Source organism: Nuphar pumila, chromosome 2 (assembly GCF_984573655.1).
Source record: "Nuphar pumila chromosome 2, dmNupPumi1.hap1.1, whole genome shotgun sequence".
Taxonomy (NCBI): domain Eukaryota; kingdom Viridiplantae; phylum Streptophyta; class Magnoliopsida; order Nymphaeales; family Nymphaeaceae; genus Nuphar; species Nuphar pumila.
The window spans coordinates 144,022,231-144,047,268 of NC_143250.1; the positions used below are offsets into that span (position 1 = coordinate 144,022,231).

The 25,038-nt window shown below is 38.1% G+C and overlaps 1 protein-coding gene across 2 annotated transcripts; it reads right to left on the reverse strand.

Moving 5' to 3' along the window:
* Positions 1–10,849: 10,849 nt before the first annotated feature.
* On the reverse strand, positions 10,850–23,121 carry LOC149847434 (ras-related protein RABC1-like). Of its 2 annotated transcripts, XM_089997021.1 has the most exons (8): positions 23,004–23,121; positions 22,112–22,286; positions 21,017–21,085; positions 19,917–19,982; positions 19,391–19,512; positions 11,642–11,770; positions 11,003–11,108; positions 10,850–10,896 (listed from the first exon to the last, which is right to left on the reverse strand). In XM_089997021.1, the coding sequence occupies exons 2-7, from the start codon at positions 22,245–22,247 to the stop codon at positions 11,004–11,006; spliced, it is 627 nt and encodes a 208-aa protein (XP_089853147.1). In that variant the 5' UTR covers positions 22,248–22,286; positions 23,004–23,121; the 3' UTR covers positions 10,850–10,896; position 11,003. The 2 variants fall into 2 exon arrangements, with proteins under 2 accessions (XP_089853147.1, XP_089853146.1); XM_089997020.1 differs by having other exon boundaries at positions 10,850–11,108.
* Positions 23,122–25,038: the final 1,917 nt, after the last annotated feature.

Genomic DNA, 25,038 nt, shown 5'->3' on the forward strand with positions numbered 1-25,038 from the left:
CACAAACTGTTCCCACTCTGTTCCTATAAATGGGGTATCATGGGCGACCCCAATAAAAAGAGAGAGATACGGAAATACAGGGAAAACCAAAGAAAGGCGCAATAAAGTTTTTTTTTTTTTGCTTTGCTTACCTCTCTATTCAAGGGTTTTTCCCATTCCGCGAGGGAACTGGTCCTACTCACCGACTGCATCTGGTAGCCTACACTCGTGGAGGGTCGCAGTACGGCTGAGGAGAAGCCTTCCTCTGCTCCAGCCACCACCAGTGGCTTCCCTTTCTCTGGTCGCCACCGCCAGCCACCGATCTTGGTTCACCGATGGCGGCATCAAGTACGCCTTCCTGCTATCCATTTTTTGTGCGCAAGCTGAACCCTACAATGGGTTATGGGCCCACGATTCCAGCTGCGCCTATGCTCGTCTGATCGATCTTCTCCGCCGGACGAGGCTTCATCCACTGTGCTTTCTCCCTTGCAGGGCGCTACTGGTCGGTCGTCGGGTTTGTCATTATCCATGGCCGACATTGCCTCCTTTTGTGGCGTACAGGGCTGCCGGAGGTAGCGCCTCCCCACCGCCGGCCGCAGATGGATGGTGGAGGTTGCCGTTGGCGACCATTTGTTTGTCGGACCGCCTGACAGACGGTGGCGCTCACTGAGAAAGGGAGAGAGAGAGAGAGGAAGCGAAGACGATTTGCGGTTTTTCGAAACCCTAAATCGTAAAGAGAGTATTTATACTCTCGGGTCGGGTCTGGACACGGCCCTTGCCCCGTTTGCATTGACCCATAAGAAATTGAATCGGGTCCAAGTTTGGATCGGGACCCTCCCCAACTGAACCGAGTCATTAGGTAATCTGGATCGGATCTGGGATTTGGGTGGGGACCCGATTTTGTAAAGATCCATGACCTGCAGGGATTTGGGTCCAGATCCGATCCATAAGTGGATCTGATCCATATTATCTGATCTGATTCATAAAAGCCTCTTTGGATCAGATTCAGTTCTCGGGTAATGGATCCAAAATCCATATGACCCTGACCCGTTATGATTTTGGATTTAGATCTAGTCTGTAAGATCCATTTTAGATCTCTGGAACTACACCCGATCCATCAAGTTCTTTTGGATCGGGTTACGGTTCAGACCTGGGTCTTCTGACCTATACCGACCCATGATATTGATCCAGGTCGAATCCAGATACAGATCTTCGGGTCTCAGATCCTGAATCCGAAAAGAACTCTTTGGATCTGATCTAGGTAAGCTGGACCTGGTTCTTTCAATGGCAGATCCAGGATCTGGTTAAAACCAGATTATACGATTCTAGATCCGTCAGTCTGACAGAACCGGATCTGAATGATGTGTAACAGGGTTCAAACCGGTTCAGTCGGTTTGACCTATTTCTAAACCGATCCGGGTCTCTCTGAAACCTGTTATCTGACAATTGAGACTGGTTCACTGTAGCAGAGACCAGTTCAGAGTGTTACAGACCCGGTTTGGTGTATTCTGAACCAATTCATAGCTTGTTTTGACCGGTTCATCCAGTTTTAGGACCGGTTCAGGGGTCTTTTGACCGGTTCATTCTGTTTTAGGACCGGTTCGGGGGTCTTTTGACTGGTTCATTCAGTTTTGGGACTAGTTCGAGGGTCTTTTGATCGGTTCATTCAGTTTTGAGACTGATTCGGGGGTCTTTTGACTGGTTCATTCGGTTTTAAGACCGGTTTGGGGGTCATTTTGATTGGTTCTTTGCATTTTAAGACTGGTTCAAGTGACTATGTCATTGGTTCAGAGGTTTTATAGATTGTTCATATGAATTGAGAACTGATTCAATAAATTGGTGACCGGTTCAAGCTTTAATTTCATCGATTTATCAATTTTTTGATATGGATATTGATTTTTTTCTTCGATCTATGGGCATAAGCATTAAGTTACAACATGTTTAAAGTGTTATTTTATTATTTTATGAATATTCAATATTGACATTAAGGATAGTTAGATGATTTAGTGTATTCACGTTACCAAAGTGACTGAATACACGTATGTTGTAAAAAAAAAAATAATACTATCGTACAACTTTAGCCAATATAAACATTGTATTTAGATTCATGAAACGACAAACAACCCGAATATAGTTTTATCATGTTTGAAATTTAAGTAGGGTAAAATAAGGTAAATGTGTCGAGATACATCACACACGTGTATCCAAATGTACTTTATATTGATGGTCTAACTTCACAAGAACCTTAGTTTTATCAAATATAGTCGATAGGCAAAGTGGTTTCGCGTGTTGGAGATCTTACCAAAGTAAGGCTTCAATGACCCCTTATACTCGCCTGAAAATAAGCATATTAAGGGCCTTTATTCATTTGTTTTTTTCATTAAGTTTTGTCTCGTACGAATGCCTTTTTTGATACATGTCTTTTGTCGTGTAGTCTCTAGTCCAGTGATTCTAGATGGCTCTAGTTGTATTCTTTTTCTAGATGGATCGAACTTTAGTGATTGGAAATAGACTATTTTCTTTACATTAGGGTATATGGATTTATATCTGGCCCTAAGAATAAATGAACCCACTGCCCTAACAGATCAAAACACTGTTAAAAAAAAGAGTGCTTTTGAGAAGTGAGAGCGCTCGAATAGACTTAGCTTGTTACTTGTGCAATCTAAGGTAGCTAAGAATATTTGAAGTGTCATCCCGCAATGCAGGACAGTGAAAGAATACTTGAGTGCTATTGAAGCACAATTCGTGAGTTCAAACAAGGCCAAAGCTAGTACTCTGATGTCAAAGCTCATATCTATGAAATATATTGGAGGGAGACACATTCATCAGCACATTTTGGAGATGAGAAACATAGCGTCTCAGCTGAATGACATGAAGCTGACCATTTCTGCCTCATTCCTAGTGCATTTGATTCTGGCGTCCTTACCTTTGAAGTATGAACTTTTCAAAATCTCTTACAACACACATAATGATGAATGTACATTCAATGAACTTATGTCCAAGTGTATTGAAGAGGAAGAAAGATTGAAAGGAGAGAAGGTGCAAAGTGCACATATGTCTTCTCATGGCTCCAAGGTAGGACCAAAGAAGAATGCATTCAAGAAAAATGCTAAGAAAGAGTCAGCAAAAGATAAGATATCTTAGAGCAAACAATTCGACTCTGCTCTCATAAAGTGCTTCTTTTGCAAGAAGAAGGGACACAGGAAGGCAAATTGCATAAAGTATAAGAAGTGGTTGGAAAAGAAAGGTAATTTGTCATTTGTTTTTCATGAATATAATTTATTACAAATTCCTGAAAATAGCTGGTGGATTGACTCTAATGATAATGTTCATATTTTCAACTGTCTACAGTCGTTCATGAACAGAAGGGAACCAACAATGCAAGAGAAAAACATCTATTCGGGAAACAAGATGTGTTCGCATGTGAAGGGTGTTGTGACCTGCAGGATTACTTTAGATATAGGCATAGATTTAGATCTTCATGATGTCTTTTATATTCCATCATATAGTAGAAACTTAATTTCAATTTCAAAATTGGATAAATTTTTATATTGTTTTAAGTTTAAAAATTCCAAGTTGTTCATTTACAGAAATTTTATTGAAATTGGTTCTGTATCAGTTTTATGATGGTTTGTATAAATTGAACATAAAGATCCAATCCCAAGAGTCTTTGACTTCTGAATATGCATTGGTTGGGAATAAACGTAACATGATTAATGATAAATCCTATATGTTTTGACATCGAAGGTTGGGTCATATCTCTAAAAAGAGAATAAAGAGACTCTTAAATGAAGAAATCTTGAAATCTCTAGATTTTACCGACAATGACCCGTGTGTTGATTGCATAAAGGCTAAGCATACAAACACATATAAAGAAGATGTCAAACGTGGTAGTGAGATATTAGAGATAGTTCATACGAATGTATGTGGACCATTTACCCCTTGTTACACAGGCAAAAAATATTTTATCACCTTTATTGATGACTATCCATTGTATATGTATCTCTACTTGATCTTTGAAAAAACTGATATTTTTCAGATGTTTAAAGAATTTAAGAAAGAAGTAGTGAAACAAACCGATAAAGTTATTAAAATAGTCAGGTCCGATAAAGGTGACGAATATTATGGTAGGTTTACTGAGATGGGGTAAAGGGAAGGACCATTAGCGTGATTTCTCCAAGAGGAAGACATTGTGCCTCAATATACCATGCCTGATAGTGCCTATCAGAATGATGTTACTGAAAGGAGAAATCGTACGCTTAAAGAAATGATCAAGGCTCTGTTGAATTATTCAACACTTCCCATAAAGTTGTGGGATTAAGCCTTAACAACTGTTGTGCATATTTTAAATAAGGTTCCTACAAAATATGTGCCTAAAACTCCCTACGAGTTGTGGACAGGTAAGAAACCATCATTGTCTTATATGCACATATGTGGATGTCCTACAGAGGCTAAGTTGTATAACCCCTACATTAAGGCCTTTGATCCAAGAATAACCAATAGATATTTCATTGGTTATCCAGAGAGATAAAAAAGATACAAGTTTTTTGCCCATCTCATTCACCACAGATTGCTGAAATGGATAAGGCAAAATTTCTTGAAGATGGTTCAGTTGGATTAAGTGCACTTCAAAACCTTGGTTTTGAGAAAATATATGATCTAGTCTTACCATCTGTTAAAGAAAACACTGAAAGATACCACATTATTATCCCTAATGATGATGTGGTTGATCACCCGGTTGTTGATGCACAAATCTAAAGTAAACTTATTGTGGACAATGCAGAAAAGCACAGACAGGATGATCAGGTTCAATCTGAGCCTGAAGAACGCCCTATTTGGAGATCCATAAGAATTAGGAGATCTGCCATACATCATGATTATTTGGTGTACCTTGAGGAGCCTAGTGATTTCATAGATATAGATAATGGCCCGTTGACCTTTATGAAAGTTGTGAAAAGCAAACAATCTTCATACTGGATAGAAGCTATGAAAGAAGAGTTATACTCTATGGCTAAGAATCAAGTGTGAGATCTTATTGAGTTACCTAAGGGAGTAAAACTCGTAGGGTGTAAATGGGTCTTTAAGACCAAAAAGGACTCCAAAGGTAATATAGAGAGACATAAGACAAGATTGGTTGCTAAAGGATTTACCCAGATGGAAGGCATTGACTATAATGAGACATTTTCTCCTGTCTCAATTAAGGAGTCAATGAGGATAATTTTGGCCCTCGTAGCTCATTATGACTTAGAGCTACATCAGATAGACGTAAAAACAATGTTCCTCAACGTGGATCTGAATGAAAAGGTATACATAAAACAACCTCTTGGTTTCTTTGAAGATGATCGTTTGGTTTGTAAGCTTAACAAATCAATATATGGACTTAAACAGGCCTCCCGACAGTGGTATATTAAATTTTCTCAAGTCATTGTGACTTTCGGGTTTATATAAAATATTATTGATCAATGTATATACCTTAAGGAAAGTGAGAGTAAGTTCATTATATTGATGTTGTATGTGGACGACATTTTGCTAGCGACCAACGATATAAAGTTACTTACAAAGATAAAACAGTTTCTTGTATCATATTTTGATATGAAAGATATGGATGAGGCTGCTTATGTACTTGGCATAGAGATCCGCTGAGACAGAGCAAAAGACTTTCTAGGCCTCTCCCAAAGATTCTATATAAATAAAGTGTTAAAGCGATGTAAGATGGAGAATTGTTTTCCTAGTTCAACGCCCATATCAAAAGGTGACAAGCTGAGCCTAAAGGATTGTCTACAGGATGATGTTGATAAAACACAGATGAGTGCTTATCCATATGCATCAGTTGTTGGTAGCTTGCAATACATGCAAACTTGTTCTCGTCCAGATATCTCTTTCGTAATTAATAGGGGTGCTTCGTAGATTTCAGTCTAACCTAGGCATACCTCATTGAAAGACTGCCAAGAAAGTCTTGCAGTATTTGCAAGGGACAAAAGACTGTATGTTGATGTATCATAAAGTTGATCACCTCAAGGTCATTGACTACTCAGATGCGGACATAGAAGGATGCCTTGATAGTAGAAAGTCTACTACTCGGTATGTCTTCTTACTTGTTGGGGGCACGATCTCTTGGAGGAGTGAGAAACAGACGACCACTGTTGCTCACACCATGAAGGCAAAATTCATAGCATTGTACGAGACTACCTCGCATGCCATATAGTTAAAGAACTTCATATCACAGTTAAAGGTGATCGATTCTATTGAGAAGCCACTAAAGGTCTATTGTGATAATGAAGCTGCGGTGTCCTTTTCAAATAACAACGAAAGTACTACGTCATGCAAGCATATGGAGCGAAAATATTTTGTTGTTAAAGAAAGGACAGCGAATCATTTAGTGCATATTGTCAATATTGGTACCAAAGAGATGATTGTTGATCCTCTTACTAAAGGGCTAGCATCGGGATTATATTCCGAACATGTATTGAGAATGGGCTTGTTAAACTCTTTTTGACATATTCATATGAATAAAGTGATCACATTCAGTTCATTGATTCTCGTTATTACTTGTCTGTTGTTAATCTCATAAGGATTAGAGATTCAACTAAGGATCTATAAAATAGATTATAAAGGCCGATCTATTAATCAAGTCATTCTCATGAAGTTTTCTGGTTAAGGGTTTATCGTCAAAACAAGTGGAAGAATGTTGGAATAAACCATCACGTTGGTGGTGGTTACCCACAATGTGGATAACTCTCTCCCACGGAACATGTTCCTTCCGTTAAACCTGCACAGAATCAAGGAGAACGGTTGCACAAACCTTTCCCGCTCTGTGACTATAAATGGGGTATCATGGGCAACCCCAATAAAAAAAGAGAAATACGGAAATACAGGGAAAACCAGAGAGAGGCGCATTAAAGTTTTTTGTTTGCGTTGCTTACCTCTCTATTCAAGGGTTTTTTCCATTCGGCAAGGGAACTGGTCCTGCTCACCGACTGCATCCGGTAGCCTGCCCTCGTGGAGGGCCGCAGTCTGGCTGAGGAGAAGCCTTCCTCTACTCCAACCACCACCAACGGCTTCCCTTACTCTGGTTGCCATCACCAGCCACCGATCTTAGTTCACCGATGGCGGCATCAGGTACGCCTTCTTGCTGTTCATTGTTTGTGCACAGGCTGAACCCTACAGGAATCAAACCTTGAGTGCGGGTTTGGAAGCCAAGGCCCAAACCCAGTGTGCCAACCCCCTTAGGGCTGTCTCAAGGAAGCAACCTTATTCTCATAATTTTTCTTGGCAAGAGAATAATTTCATGACAAAGATTTAAAATATACTTTATTGTGAAGGTATAAAAAAAATTACGCTGTATTTCATCAAAAGCAGAAGAACAGCAAAAGAATATGAAACAATCATTAAAAGAAAAAACAAGAAAAATAGTTAGGAATAGTTTCCCATGTCGGACTAAATGGATTTGGTTCACCCTGACATCTGGTTCAAACCCATATTATTGTTAGCATTCCTAAATTCTAGTGATGTACAACTGATAAAAGTGTTTTATATTAACCAAGTATAATAAATTGCAAAAGATATAAATAGTTTGGATATGGACTGATCTAGTCTAGTACAGAACCAATATGAGCTGCTTCAGATATTTGAGCTACAACCGAACTATATGCACATAACATTCACCACATCATATAAAACAATGCAGATGCGGATAATCCATATCCAGACCCGCATCTAGCAAGCTTATAAGCCAATATATGAACATTCAACTGGATATGGGTACCAAAGTACATGAATATCAATTTAATGTTCGATTCTTTGGGACTTGGGGTAGGTGCATAGGCATCCGTGCCATTTTCTCAGGACCCCACAATGCAACACAAATATGGGATTTTACACCCTGGACCTCCCTTTCCACGGATTCAGTTCCCATGGGGGATGGTCCGATTCATTTTCCATGGAAGAAGGTGCCGCGGCTGGTCGTGTAGGTTTCTTCTGGAGGCCGCTCACGTTTTGGAAGGTGTTGATGCCAGTGAACAACCAGCTGGCTTAGCCCCCCTCTACTCCACAAATTGTTGCCTTGGGCCTGGCCTCACATTCAGTGTAATTAAATTCATGAGTGTCCTGGTCATCTGGCATATGATGGAATCTATCATACATTCAATCCTAGATCTACAACGAATGGCTAGAACTAATCCACAATTTCAACTGGATGTGGACTAATCCTATACGTCTAGATGCATCAGTTGGATGGTAAGGATCAACATAGATCCTCCAACTTCACGATGTCAGAGGATAAGATCCTTAACACAACCCTGCTAGGTTGGTGCAAAGGTGGCACTGTGAACCCTCGTCACCTCTTCTGAATAAAATTTACTTCTTTAAAAAAAAAATGAATCTTTGTTTTTCACCTTTTCAATTTAATTATTTGCATTTTCATTTGTTACTAATATTCTCTGATGGTTTTCAGAAAAAAATGCACACATATTTAATAATCTCGTGAATGTTTCCTTTCTGACAAAATCCTGGAAACAAGATTTGTGAATGTGGTTTGGATCTCACCAGACACAGTACAAGCCAGGCTGATGTGGTCCGTTATTAACATCATTGGGTTAAGGCCTGATATGGATCTAATGTTGACCCAGAGTCCAACTCACTTGTACCTGATTACTTGGTAGGTGTGAACATCAGGTCAGGCACACAATAAGCATTACAGGTCCAGCCCAAGATGGGAGAAGGTTAGGCCTGGACTTTTGATGTAGGAGTGGAACAGATGAAACCAGGTCCATAAGGGTCCATTTGGATCCACTTTATGTTTTAGATTTTTTGGTTTGTATTTGGATATTGGGTCCAAATAATGAATCCATGTTTAATTAAGAAGTTAATCATGATAAGAATTTATCTTAGTTAGAATTTATCAATTAAGTAGTTAGTTTTGATTGTGATTAGGAACTCTACAGTTCAGTTCAAATGAATAGCAGTTACTTTTTTCTGTTACTATTCAATCCATTCCTCATTTTTTTACTTATTTCTGGCATTTCCTTTGATTTTTTTTTTTATAATTCATAGTTTTGGTAGATTTCCTCATAAACCGGATGTCAATTTACAGCAACTTTGAATCCGTGAACAGCCTAGTTTACCTGCAGCGTTTGGAAGGAGGGCATCAGAGGTTGTTATTTGAGTTTGAGGGATTTCAGTATTGTTTGAGAGAAGGGAGATGAATGAAGCATGAAAATAGGCATGGAATTCACTGCTTTCAAATCCTTGATTTGCTCTGGTTTCAACTCCTTTGAGAGGAGGTCTTTCCAAATCCTGGATTCCAAAAGATTCCCGTGGTCTCAGGCTTCTTCTTCGGCAGTTCTATGTTCATCTTTTGTCATGGCCTCCATACCACCACCACTCCCCTCTGACCGCCAAAATGCCCTCCCTGTCGCCTTGGTGCCACTATTGGTATCCACCACCTCCACACTACTTCTCAGCACGTTCATACCACCACAAATCACATACACCAAAGCACTTGTTGCCTACACCTCCATTGAAGCATTCATCAGAACCAGAGCTTAAGCATCACTTCGTAGGGATATAAGAAGAAAACAAAATTTTCTGTTTTTTAACAGTCCCAGTGGGGAACAGAACTGCTCTTGTATCCCCGAAAAAAAAAAACTTCCTTTTTTAAACCCATCCATAAAGCACTCGAAAAAAATAGAAAAGTCTAAACGAAACCTTTTTTCTTTTTAAAAATTCTAAAAGACGACATAAAAGGTTTTTCAGAGATTTTCAAAGAAAAAATAAGATGGGTTATCAAAATAGTACTATTTATAAAAATCGAAGTGAAAGAACTTTCAAGAGTCAGTACATTTCCACCTCCCCGTACCACTACCAATCTCCACCACGGCCATACCATTATCAGACCTGACCACCGCTATCACCTTTTAAAGTCATCACCCCTAAAATGCCACCTCCAACATATCAACAGCTTTCACTGCAGCCACCACCACCACATAAGCAACGCATATTCTCAAAAAAAGATCAGGAACTAGGAGGAATTGAAGGCAGGAATCCTTGATAGTGCTTCCAAACGATTAAGAGTTTCCTATTTCCCTCTAAATCACTTCCCCTGAATTCCTGTATTTGATCTTCCCCAATTCCTTGCACATCCGTCCAAATGCAGCTATGGGTCATACTCAATTTTAGGTTTTAGCATTTGAATCCGAAACACCTCCAAATGTAATTGATGCAAACCTGTTTTCATGCAAGCACATCCAACGAAAATAGCCAACTGTTGTCATTTGCCAAGTTTTTGTCCATCTGCATCTGAATTCAACTTGGTATCTAATTAGTCCTGTCTGACTGTACGATTTCGTAATACCTACATCCAACCTGGATCCTGCCCGTTCACGTTGATGGGTATGCCGGTTTTTTTCACTAGAAAACATGGTTTGGATCCTGGTATTTCGATGTAAAAATGACTTCCTGAATCGTAAATTTTGATGCATTGTAGCCATCCATTTTAGCAGTTATTGAAAAACTATCTAAAATATCATAATGGCATAATCTAAAACACTTTTTATCAAACAGACCATAAGGCTCGCACATGTAGGTCTCATCCATGAAAATACATCATTTTAAAACATTGAAAAACATACATTTTCTAACCCCCCCCCACCCCCCGCCCGCCCCCCCCCCCCCCCCCAAAAAAAAAAAATGCTACTCTCCAGATAGCTTTCTCAAGCATGAACAGCAACCAATGGCTGCTTTGATCTGCGTGCATGAAGGGCCAACTTATTCATGTAAACATGCAGAAATAGCAAGCTTGAGAGAGAGAGAGAGAGAGAGAGAGAGAGAGAGAGAGAAAAGTATAAAACCATTCATAGCATCAGACAGTGAGTGAACTAAAAGAGGAACAGAGACTAAAAGCATCATCCATGGACAATCCTGCAACAAATATGATCAGGAAAGAGAGACCCTATCATTAGAATTGCCAACATCAACATAAAACCATCAACAGGAATGAAAATTGTCGACTAGATAAACAATATACTTCAACAGCAGCCACTTGTGGCAGCCTCTGGTTGAGGATTCTGCTTGAAAATATTCCGTTTTACACCTGATGAACCTTCTGCTAAGAGGCTTGGTGTATCCAAGATCTGCATAAACGATTATACCATAATTACAAGCTGAAAAGGAATCAAAATGAAATCCGGGCACACATCCTATGCTTAACAATCACAGAATTTGGTTAGCTTAAATGAATGGGGGGATTTCTTTTTTCCATCTTGTTTTATTTTTTCTAATTCCTTCTGTTAACAGCTTGTTCCACATGAATGCATGCAATAATTTCATCTAACTAAAACTTAGTAATCAACCTAGAATAGAGCACCGGAAAGCAAAAAAAAAGTGAATCAGATAGAGGACACATCCATCAGAATCATGCGCCGCCTGATCATTGATAGGTTATTCATTAAGTATGCAGAGTGAATCAACAACAACGCAGGGTCACTGATGGCAGCTAATTTTGGAGCATGACAACTAGAAACCAAACCTGCAGCCATTTCTTCCAATTTTCAATTCATAAATAATGAAAATTTAATTGCAACCAAAAGAAAAGCTGATGCAATCATGCAACCTATGGTGTTTTCTTATGATCAAGAACCTGAGTACAACAATTAGTAGAGACCACCTTTAGAACAAGCTCCTCAAAGCACTGCTCTACATTAACCCGTGTCTTTGCACTGCATTCAAGAAAAAGACATCCATATTCCCTTGCAAACTCAATTCCTTCCTTCTTAGTTACAACCCTCTCACTTTCCTAAGAAACAAGAGATTTCCAACATCAGCATAGTCTGGATGGAGGAACTTTGAGAGTTCAAAATAGAATATAAAGAAATTTGGAAACAGTCCAGATTCATCTACACTAGTAAACACTCAAAATACAAAATTAAACATTTTATGCAGAGAAATTGGCACCTAACTCGCCTAACTCATGGCAGCTTTAATTTTCAAGTGAACAACATTACACATGAGAGATGATTCATGAAGCCAATAAAGTGACAAAAACCACCTGAAGACAGATAAGGCCATTGCTATATCTAAGCAAGCTACTGTCATCATACGTCCATAATCCGATAGTAGCAAATATCAACCATCAACTATTTCAGAAAAAAACATAATGCATTTGTTTGTTTGCATAAAGGAAATCGAAGAAACATGACTTTCGAAGAAGCAAAAAACTCATACTAACACACAAAATCATCAAATCAAGCCAATGGTCTGCACACATGGTATTATTGACAGTTACAGAACTATCAAGTAGCCCCACTGGTTCTATAGTACTGCATTTGAATGTTTTGCAAATCAGGCTACATGGTTCTGATCATAGTTTCTTTAGCAGAAAACATGTACTAGATTTGTTGAGTTTGATGTTTAGACAGGTTTTTAAATGAATTTAAAAACCAATTGCTCATACTAAACCAAAATTTCACAACAAAAGAAAAGAAATGCAGCAATTAGACTGCAAGCCTTTTTTTTTCTTTTTGACTTCTTCACATGTTATGGCACTATCAGTGGTACCAACATACAAGTCTTATCAGGGGAAGACGCAACCAACCCTACATGTAGATTGTAATATCGCGTATTTTAGTACTTAGTCATTTTATAATTTTGACGAAAATTCGGCTGTCTGGGAGAAAAATCGTTTGAAGCTCGATTTTTAGACTGATGTCTTTTAGTCTGGGCTTGACCCAAGTCTCATCGACAAGGTCGAGGCGAGCCAATCGAAACGTGGTAAAAAGTTTTAACTTCGACCTTTAAATTCAAGCAAAATTCGGGTTATTTTCGGGTAAAATTCGAAATTTGGTATTCGTGTAATATATCGTTGAATGTGTCTTAGAATTCTGAGCGCAACGATATTTTACTTTTTTGAATTCGAGTCGCGGTTTGCCCAAAAAATCGCATTTTTCTGAAAATTTAGCAGTTTGTCGATATGGATCTGGAGTTGGATCAGATTGGATCCAAGGCCTACAATCCGAACTAATATGAATTTGGGTCTTATTTAAGACCTACTTAAATCTGGATTTAATCCAGTTCTTGATCCATTTTTGTTTCTGGTATGAGTTTGGATTTTTGGATCCAGATCCGGATCTAAATCCAAGCCCCACATTTTTTCAGCTTTAAATTCAATATAGAGCTTTAATTTAGGGTTTAATAAGGTTAGGGAGCCTTCTGGATTAATTTGGCTATTTTTGGAAGCTTTTAGATAATAATTAATTAATTAATAATTTTTATTAATTTTGATTTTTATTTAGGGTTGAGAAGGACTTCTAAATGGAGTCTTTGTGCATGCCTAAGAAGGCTATAGTAAGTTTTAGAAAGAACTTATAAAAAATTTAGAAACTTTGAAAAAGTCTAAATAGGAGAGTTTTGAAAATTTTGGAAAAGGGAAGGTGAGAATCCTCAAAAGAGAAAACTCTTTTCTCCAGCCCATCTAGAAGGGGCTAGAGAAGGAGGAGAAAAAGGAAAGAAGGAAAGAGAAAGAGAAAGGAAGAAAGAGAGGAAGAGAAAAAACGGGAGAAGGAGGAAGAAAAGTGGAAGAAGAAGGTACACACGTTTTTGCACCTCAGCCCCAATTTTCTTTCGATTTTTGCAAAGGTACTGGTCTCCTCTCTTGAAAATAAATGAGAAATTGGATATAGATAGATTCCCATGCATGATTTTACTGGAAATCCATGGGGAAAAAGGGTAGATCTATATGCATATGCTAATATATATGAAAGGGGATCAATAGATCCTCTTCCATGGATTGGTCTCGGATTTCTATTCACTTTGTCAAGGTAAATTTTTGTGTATGCCCCATCTTATGCCAAAACAGAATTTTACTTGGGATAGAACGTACTCTAGATTGTAAATAAGATTGTAGTGTGTTTTTTATACTTTTAACATTTTCGTAAGGGTAAATTTCTGTGCATAATGAGACAATTTTTACTAATGGTAGAAGAGCTTTTCTTTAATGTTTCTTTTGATAAACAATGGTTCCCATTATTGATGCATATAAGGGACTGTCATGTGCATGTACTCCAGTGATTAATTGATGTATATGCACCCATTCATCAAAAAAAAATTATATATCGTAGGTTGGTGAATCCGAGTACTTTATTGGAGTCGTTTGTATGCTTATATATGCATATTAGTGTTGATCATACATAGTGCATACGTTTGAAGTTATGTATGCACGTAAGTGCATACAGGGGTCTCTAAATCTGAATGTGCATACATAATACAGGTTTAACAGCATGCGTTTCTTTTGTCTACTTATGAAAAATATTTTTATGGACCCTGTGCTGATGTATTTTTATTTTTATATATATAACATGCTTGGACTGTGCAACAGGGCCCAGCCGAGCGAGCTCGGCTGGGCAGCCTGCTAGTGGCTTGGGGCTGCAAGTGTGGCCTGCTTTGATCATACTTTGACAGGCCATAGGCCCAGCTGAATTTATTCAGTGGCCCGGCCTATTAGGCCCTTGGAGCCCAGCCGACTGGGTTGGCTGGGCAGCCTTGAGGGCCCTGCAAAAAAAAAGGGGGGTTATGTTTAAAATAAAACTTTTGAAAAAAAAAAACAAAAAAAAATAAAAGTGGTTTGGGGATGGCTGGCAGCCTGTGGCGAGTGGTGCACAGGCCCAGCCTGGGCCTTACAATACCCTGTCAGGCCCAGCCGATTGGGTCGGCTGGGTGCTGGCCTGTGTGTTTTTCAAGAAAAAAAAAACCCTTAAAGTATCTATCTACTTTCCTACTTTGAAGTTCAAAACAGCTTGTAGCATTTTCTTTCAACTAGATTCCTTATAGTTAGTAGCCAATGTTGGTCTCTTTCTATTGGATATGTGGCCTACTCTTATTCAATTCCCTTACCACCTGTCAGATGTTCAGTTCATTGTTTCGTAAATATAGCCCATAACAATTTCAAGTGAAGTATGCAGTTATCATGTGGATCCTACAACTTTTTCTATTGCCTTAAAATTGTGGGGTATGAATGGATCTCCTCTCCATCATGGTCAGGCTAGATAATATGCAAGGGTGAAGTGAAGCTTATCATAAAACTTCACTTTGTTCAATCTGTTGGCTGAGCACATTGTCAATTGTGGAGGATTTCTCATAGGTTTCATAAGATATTTGGAAGTCTCGCACTTATGTGAGCTTTGACGCAATCACCAAATTATGCTCTACTTCCTAAACTTTGTTGCTTGTGGTTTTTCTATCCTTGTTATACATCTGTCACATGGACACAGAGTCTCTGACCAATTCATCGTATTTCCATTGAATGGTTGAGATTAATGGAACTTATGTTTTTCAAAGTCAGTCAAGGCAGTAGGCCTCAAACTGCTGATCCCTATGGCATAGATAGGGGTGGCAATCGGGTCGGGTCGGCGGGTTGGTGGGTCGGGTTAACGGGTTGGCGGGTCAGAATACCTCAACACGAACACGACTCGTTTATTAAACGGGTCGGATGTGGCAAACACGAACACGACCCATTTATTAAACAGGTAACCCGACACGACACGGTTAACCCGTTTAATAAACGGGTCGGGTCGACACGACACGGCGACCCGTTTATTAAACGGATCGACCCGATAACATAGACACGATAACCGACCCGTGTAACCCGAATAACCTGTCTAACCTGAATAACACAACTAGAAACACAAAAAAAAAATACATATTATACTTTTTTTCTGCAAATCTCAATATGGAATTGTACTACCAACATTAACATAAAACTTCAACATAAAGTCATAAACATAAAGACAACAACAACATAATTGTCTTACAAGTTCCAACCATACTACAAACATATCCACCAAGTTGTCTTACAATCATCAAGATAAACATAAATAATTAAATGGGTTGACCTGCCCGCCTAACCCGTTTATTAAACGGGTCAAACGGGTTGGCGGGTTGACATACCCCTAACACGAACATGACCCGTTTAATAAACGGGTTAGGCGGGTCGACCCGTTTACGACACGAACCCGTTTAAGACAAACCTTAACCCGGCTAAGAAGCGGGTTGGCGGGTCGGGTCAGATTTTGCCACCCTTAGGCATAGATCCATGTTGTCTGTTCTCTATTGACTTTGCCTACTGAGTGGAACCTGTGTTGTAAGGCCTGCTGCTTATTGGTTCCACAAGATGTTGAAAAGCCATACAGTACTTTCATCGGCTTTGCTGCAACTATCAACATTAGTCTTTGCTTTTTGAACTGGGTTGATAGGTAGGGATCTCCTTTGTGTTTCTGTTTACATGATGTCAACCCCTAACAATTGTCATATTGCTATCACACAATCCAAGTGTTTTGCAAGTGCCAATGTAGTGGTTGAGGGGAAAGTCATCTTCCTGTTGAGAATTTACCTTCTTCTGAACAGAATATTCGAGAGTTACAGGTTTCATAGGTGGTTGTATGCTCAATTTATGCATAAGTGAGGGTTGAATTAGCATATGTAATTTTCAGTTATACTTATAAATTTCCAGATTTGCTAATAGTATTATGCTCTGCCATGTGCATGTAAAGGAATGATTTGTTTCACTTTCTTGTACTTTGCTAAATCAAAGCAACATTACAAGGATGCACCCTTTGCATGTGCATACATTAAATTGTTATGTTTGGTACGTACACCACTCCATGATTGTTCACTTGTTTACTTGAGCAAGCTCATGAATGAAAGCATGCATTTAACCAGGATATGTGAACTCTCGCATATGCATATGTATGTTATTGTTTCATGCACATATTTAAATTGTCATAATGAATGTGCATTGTAAAACATTCAAAAGTAATGCATTGTAGTATGCTATTCATGACTTTTGCATATGATGCATCGATGGTCGAAATAAATCATCGTGGGCCTCGAGTTGTGGTTTGCTCATTTATTTATTTTAAATACATTACAAAAATCACACTAAAATTTTGCACTGTATTGCACTATTCTGTATTTTCCACGGGCTGGAGCCCCGTGATGAGACTCACATTTAGAAATGCAAATTTGTGATGGCTCTCGCAGGGGTAGATGCGAGTTGTTGCCTTTGTTTACATGTTGAATTGCAAATTAAAGAAATGAGATAATAATAATCTAATAAAAATAAAAGAACAGTATAATGTACTTTCTAAGATGTATCGTCGGGAGTACGAAACTCTTGGAATTACAGTTTTGAAGAAACCAAGAGGATACAAAAACTCTGTATGCATTATTGTTGTCCATGAACCCGATATTGAGGTTCTTCTTCTTGCCACGGTTTTAGGGAGAGTCTGTCACTTTGCCTGGGGGTGGTGTGTAGACACAACTGTTGTTTTGGTATACCAAGAAAAGTGACACTTATGGATGCTGATGTCCCGACATTAGATGTTGATTTTTAATGTTCCGATGAATGATGTTGTTTCCTGATATAGGTCGAGGGCTAAGTTTGAAACCCAGTAATAAAATACTTGTGTGCTAAGTTATCCTGGGGACGCTACTTGACCTCGAGAATTCTTACCTGCTTGGTGTATCTACGAGTAACGATAATTAAAAAAGGGAACTTAAATTGTGGGCATTTAATATGGACATACATATGAAAATAAAATTTTAATAAGAGGTAATAATTTACTCATGCATTGCACTGAAGCCATGCATATTCCTGCTATGCATTAAATCATGCATGTTTACATGTTCCCTTAATTGTTACATGTTGGTGAATGCATAATATTGTTTCCTAAAGCATGCTAAATGGTTGTGTTGCTAAATTTATGATCCCTGTTATTTATCAAATGTTTCCTCATGCTTAAATATTGTTCTTTATTGTATGAATGCTTAATTGAGTATGAATTTATCATAATTGCATACCTCTAAGTTATTGTATGAAATCTTATCTGTATTGTTTATGTTAATTTTTTTCATTAGAGATACCTGTACGCAGAATTCCTCAAATTTCTGACATCATTACTTTTGTGGTTTTCGCAACCGCAGGGGATCAGTGAAGCGACTAGCTTCAGGGAGAGTTACGCGTGTCATACTTTTGCTGGACAGTTCACAGAGAGACAACGTGACTCAGTCTTTTTCTTTATTTACTTTTATGTCATTAAAATAACTTCGATATGTCTTTTGCAATTATTGTTAGATACTCTTTCTTTCATAATGAATAAATAATAAGTTGCTATGGTTTGGGATGATAAATGTAAAATCTCTTGTGGTGTGTTTGGCTTTCCAATAGGGAGTGGAACTGTAAAGGCCTTGGGTCTCTGGGAATATTTCCGCAATTGATTTAAAAAAAAAAAGTCAGAATTTTTAAGGGGTATGAGTTGTGTCATTACATAGATACAGCCAACAGAAACAAAATTTGTGTTCCTTTATCAGTTCTTGAAAACCTTCCTTGAAGCTAAAGCATTGTAACTTTATCAATAAAGACTTGCCTACATGAAAACACAAGCTAGCAATTGTTAACAATTGACAGGTCATCTGTTCTTAGAATTAAACTGAGGTTCGAATCAGAGTTACCGGAAGCGCCTAGGCAAAAGGGGAAGCGCGCTTCGAAAGCGCAAAACGTCGCGCTTCCGAAGCGTGAGGGGAAGCGTCCCCCTTTTATGGGAAACGTGCTTCCCATAAATGGGAAGCGTGCTTCCCATAAATGGGAAGCGCGCTTCCCCCACGCTTCCCCCTCGCTTCCCCATTTTTTTTATTTTTTTCATTTTTTTTCGCTTCCCCCTCGCTTCCGGTTCGCTTTCTAGGTCGCTTCCGAGACGGTTCGGAATTTTCTTATAAGTGGTCCCACGTTTCCCCGCTTCCTAAATTTTTGAAAGTGCCTCGTTTCCCGCTCCCGCTTCCTCGACTGGTAACTCTGGTTCAAATCAACTCTAGCTCAATTATATGAAACTTAGTTATAGATAGCAAAATAATTTTCTCTACAATTGGTTACCAATGAAGAACAATTTTCTCAAAGTTTTCTCTGTAAATTTTCAGTTGGATTATTAATGACATCAACAACTAAGTTGCACTTCCTTACGGTACAAAATGGTAGGATCACCAGTCCAAACTTTAGATAAAAGTGAACAGATTCACCCTATGCAAAACTTAAGTACAATAAAATTCAATTATTGCGAAAAAGAGGATTGTTCAGCAAATCCTATGCAGGGAAAACTTAGTCCGCTATGAATCCATGATGTTAAGAAGATTTAGATATTGGACTTCCAGATTTTGTCAATCCAAATCACCTGTATATACAACACACATACACAAGATTCCAAGGAGAATTTGTGCAACTAATAACTGGGAAGTTCTTTAGTTTGCATTCGGAAGTTTTATGAGAAGTAGGCAAAAAAGATATAAAAAAAGGATATGATACAGACAATAACCAAAGGAAGTTCTTTTCTTGCAAAGGAAATGTGCTGCACCTGTTTTCCACCATAACTACCTTGTCCACTTTATTTCCAACAAGCATTTTGATGCAGTCTTGATTAGTAGAGTATAGATCAATTTCCTTAGCCCATACATCTGAAAGGTCTGTAAATGTTTCACGCCTTGTGACATCATAAACTGCAGGGTTATAAGAGAAACACAAGTTACAACTCAACAACCTATACAAATAAGAAATTGCTACACAAATGCAAAGAACAACTTGATCAAGTATGTAAAGTAGTTAAACAGGCAATCAATGAAATGGCCTTGACCTTTTCCCTATCCATCAACCCTACCTCCTAAGAAAAGTCCTACAAGTTTGCATGTACAGCAGTATCAATGACAAACAACAGCAAGCAAAAATCCTTCACATCGGTATGGGAAGGACTTCCTATAAAGATTAATCAACATTTACAAGAATCCTTTTTCATAACAAGCACATTTCAGTTGAAACTCATTTCACTAAATATTGATGAAGAACATGCGAACTTCTAAAACCAAAATGGAAAACTAATATAGATAGCACACATGGAAAAGCGCACCCATTATTATTCCTTGTGCTCCTCTATAATATGAACTGGTTAATGTTCTGAATCTCTCCTGTCCAGCTGCAACAACAACATGAAATATTCTTCACAAAATGAAGCATTAGACTATACAAGTTCAATATGTATCAAAAAATGCCACATTAATACAAGAATAACAAATGAGAAACTACACATCAGATAAAAGTTTTTGTCAACTTAAAATATCAAAAGATGAAACTAATGGAAATAGTCTAGCAATGCAAATTCTTGGGAAGTTTTCAAAAAATTCATTTCTCCGAAAAATAATTTGGCATTGTCAATATTAAAAAAAAATATTGAAAGTATGCTTTATATTATAAAAAAATAGTGGAAGTAGCACATACAATATCTCTGAGTTGACATCCATTTATTATATATAAACCAATAAACTTGAAGCCAAACATATATTTAACTTTTATGGTATACCTGCAACTGCTTAAGGTTTTTTTTATATACATATCAGTTTTCTTTAATCTCTATTTTCTGCTTTTTAATTTGAATACCTATATGCATGCATTTGTGATTTCACAGGCCTTAAGCTCTTTATTATATTTTTCATATACTCATATCTTAGAAACAAATATAATCCCAAGCCTATTGTGTTTACTTTCATTGCAAGTTAGAAAACATAGAGAAAGTGCTTATTTATTGTTATAAGTATAAATAATGTATAGCTGTGTCTTCCCATTTCAGCAAGAGAAAACTTCTATCAAATTGGCGAGCACATCAGATCCCATTTCTTTTCACATTATGTATACACCGATCAATCCCCATATGATAAAAAACTTTTGGCGCTCAAGCAGTCAATCGACACCACAATAGTTTGGAGACCAATCGGATAAACTCCACTAGTGAAATCCACCAGAGCTCGCTGGAATTGCAGAGGATTCCATCCGGGCTGTGTCTATCGCACACACATGCCTTCCATGCGCCACACAACCCCTATCTTCAAATCTACTGTGCAGCAGGAGACAGGGGGTGAGGGGCAACCAGAAAAGGCGGTGCCAATTGCCAACAAGTTGACAGCATAAATAAATAAGTGATCATTAACTGGTGATATGCAGTCAGAACCTCACCTGTATCCCAGATTGCAAGCTTCAATCTTTTCCCACCAACTGTCACCATTTTGACCTTAAAGTCAACACCTAGAGATGCACCATAATCCCAAATCACAAAGGATAAACCAAAACATTAGGGAGAAAAAGGAAAGATAAATACTAGCAAACACTCATTTTACTGAAACTAAAGCTTTGCGGATGATGAAATTTTTTAATTCTGTCCTAACACCTGTCTGGAAATTGCAACTGTAAAATTTTGTCAATATACACTCACAAAGTAAGGGGTTAATGGGCAATCCTTGAAGACAGCATTCCAGAGGTTAACAAAAAAATCATGCAAGTTCCCAATTTGGACAATAAGCACAAGCATTTGGTCCCCAATATCACATTTTTTAGGACGGACCAATTAGTTTTTAATGTTGCGAGTGTTCCACTTCATTTGGACTAGCAATGTGCTTATTAGTGCCTGTTTACAAACAAACAAGCTTGGGATAGAATTATTTTGACAGAAAAGCCTAATTTTTTTATTGTAATGTTTTGACACATTATAAGCCATTGATTTTTTAATCTTTTAAAACCTATCTAAACATAAGAATCTTTTCTATTGCACATTGCAACCAGAAGAAGTATTGGGGTGTTTCGCTTGAGCAGCACGAAATTCTCATATACAGTTCTCAGAGGAGGAAACCCTTTGGTTCACGTATGTCAATAAGTATATTATCATTGATTCCAGGACGGTCTCAAGATTCAAGCGATTACAGATGATATACAACAACAACAACAACAACAACAACAACAACAACTACGCCTTCATCCCAAAACAATTGGGGTCCGATTACAGATGATATAACTCATAAATATATTTCTCCTCATTTCGATATATTTCATTGTAAAGACATCACCATTTGCTTTTTAGTACAAGTAGATACAGGTTTTGCTATGATTTTTGCTATCCCCCAAGTGTATATTCATCGGTTGATTCCTAAACTGGGTAGGAGGAAGTAGGAACCAATTGCTTCAATAAACAAAATAACCAAATGACTTTATAAAGAAGAAAAGAATAAGAACAATACTACAAAAGGCTCATAGACAGAGCAAAATTTGATGCTTTACCTATTGTTGGCGAAAGTTCTTCAAATGTATTTGAAGTGAAACTCAACAGAAGACTGCTCTTCCCAGCACCCGAATCTCCAATCAGCAGTAACTTAAACAAATAATCAAACTCTCCCGGAGTTGGAGATGTATCCATCAAATCTAACTCTCAGCAATCACTCTGAAACGAGAGTACCTACAAGTCCACATGGTAACCAAACCAAAGACCAGTGCATTAATGCAAATCATCAAAATAGAAAAAAATGGAAAAAAGGAAAAAATATAAGGATTCCCCAATTCACAGTATAACAGAATTAAATCAGAACCACCATCCAACCACAAGGAAGCAGTATGATCAATCGAAAAAAATTAAAAATACATAAATAATCATCAAATTGTTCATAGAAAACCACAGAACACAGAAGAACATCATCAATTCAAGAATAGAATCATTCAGCAAGCTATCCACTCCAGAAAATGCACAAAAATATGTAAATATAAATCGTATACGTCCATTGGAATTTGATGCATCCTGAATTCATCAACAAAAGCACGATTTGATCTCCACTTAACCCCAAAAATCCATCATCCAGAACCCTAAAAAACTACAAACTTTCCTGCCAATTCCAAAACAAATACCTCAAAGATCGGGAAAAGAAAAGAGAAAAAGGAGACAACCCACCAATCTACCATTGATAAAATGACTAGACTGAAAATCTGCTCCCTCAATAAACAGTAAATTCTCTAGCAAAAATCCTAGAAATGACCCCCCCCCCCCTCCCCCCACAAATTCCCACCATTTCGCGAACAAAAAATTATCAGCAAGAGAAGAACTATAACGCGAGGAAATGCGTAAACAAACGAATAAACGAAATTACGAATGAGATTCGGGAAAATCATGAACTCTTCGCACCAGTGTGAATCAGGAATCAAGAAGAAGAGGGCTTCTGTGTGTGTGTGTGAGAGAGAGAGAGAGAGGTCAACAAAAGAACTGAGAACAACGGTAGAAGAGTCGAAAAGCGTGGAATTTTAGGAAGTTAATATGAGAAGGACAGGAATTTCGAAGACCTCGGAAAATTAAGAAATTAAAAGATTCAATTTGTAGTGGAAATTCTATTTTACCCTTGGAACTTTTTTAATTTTCTTTCGTATTCCTCACCGTCACTCTCTAGGGTTGTCCACACCACGGTTTGGATTTGGATCGAATATCAGAACGAATTTGAATTTACTTAGTGGTAGGGGTGCAAACGAGCAGGATTCGGAATGGATCCTGTTAGATCCGAATCCGAATGCAAACAGTAGATACGCATTCAAATCCCAATCCGAATCAGATCCAAGGAGGTTAGATTGAATCCGAATCCGAAATACATGGTTATACTGGATCCAGAAAAAAATAGAACAAAACAAGTGATTTACGTGTAAAAAATGCATTAGGGTCGGATCTTGATTCAGATCCAACTTAAAATGCTGATCCCAACCCAACCCAAATCCGAAAATAATCTGATTGAACAGATCCGAATTCACATTTGGATTTTATTTAAGGATTGACATCAGAAAAAACATGTTGGACTCAGATCGGATATCAAATCATATATGATCCATTTGCAGCCTACTTAGTGGGATTCGTATAGAGTTTTACATCTGAATCACGTTTGCAATGTCATGTGAAAATTGGATTTTTTCAATTATAAATCACAATCACACCAGTTTCTCAAGCTCAGTAAAACATGAGAAAGTGCAAGTTGTGTTGTGATTGTTACTTGGAACTTTTGAAAGTGTTGTGATGCTCATTTCTTGTCATCGGGTCGGGTTTGTACCAGGTACTTGATCTGACCTGTTTGAATTCTTGGATATGGATATGGGTATAAAAAAATACTGACACAAAAAATACTCGGGTGGACTCAGACCCGACCCAAGCAATACGTGGGTCGGGTTTGGGTTATGATTTTTGCCAGGTACCTGACCAGACAAGGCTTTTTCTTGCTGGGCACTAGACCCAACTCGAGTGTTTTATATGTATTTTAAGTAAAAGTAAACTTATTAAATTATATGGATATGGGTTTGGGATTTCATTTTCATGACCCAGCAAAACTCAGACCAACACCTTGTTATTTGAGTGGATTCGGGTACACCCTGATAGGTCGGGTACCCAACCCACTGACAGCCCAACATATCCTCAACTGTTTTAGGTTAGGGATCGATTTTATCTTAGCTTTTCTCATGCATTGAAATCTAAATCTGACTCTAAATCTCATTAAGCAATATCCAATTAAGTTGTATTCAGTAATTTCTACGTCCTAACCACATGTAACATGTTTACATATCTAGTAACTATTACCAACAGGTGTTCCGCTTGTCTGGTAGGAGCAGCTTGTGCACGTCATCTAGTCTTGGAACGTTGCAGGTTCAAAAGCCAAAGGTATAGTTGTATAACAGGTAAGGGGCGGTGTTGGGACCTTTAATAAGGAAGCATCACACTGGGCCCTCTCTTTGATAAGGAGGGCCCGCGGACCACCAGGTGGCTTTCCTTAGTTGGCCAAAACACCTTATAAGGTGTTCCACCTCGAGCACTAGATCTGCTCCCCTGATGCTATAACGAGCTGCTCAAGTATGTTGAATCATCAACCTTTGAAAAAACAAATGCAATATCTGTGGCAAATTTATCAATATCATAATCTGTCATATGGATACCGGGACACGACCATTTATATGAAGTTTTCAAATATGATGTGTATATAAAGGGATCTAGAACGACAGTCCAAATAGAGTATCTATATATGTGACATAGATCACAATGGTTTGAACCGTATTGCCGCAGCATGACATTTTACAATTTGATGTGAGTAATCTTGTGCTTAGGGCCGCACAACCAATCAAGCCAGCCTGAGCTCGACTCGGTTAAACCTGGCCCAAGATCGTCGGAAATGTTAAATGAGCTGAGTCAATAC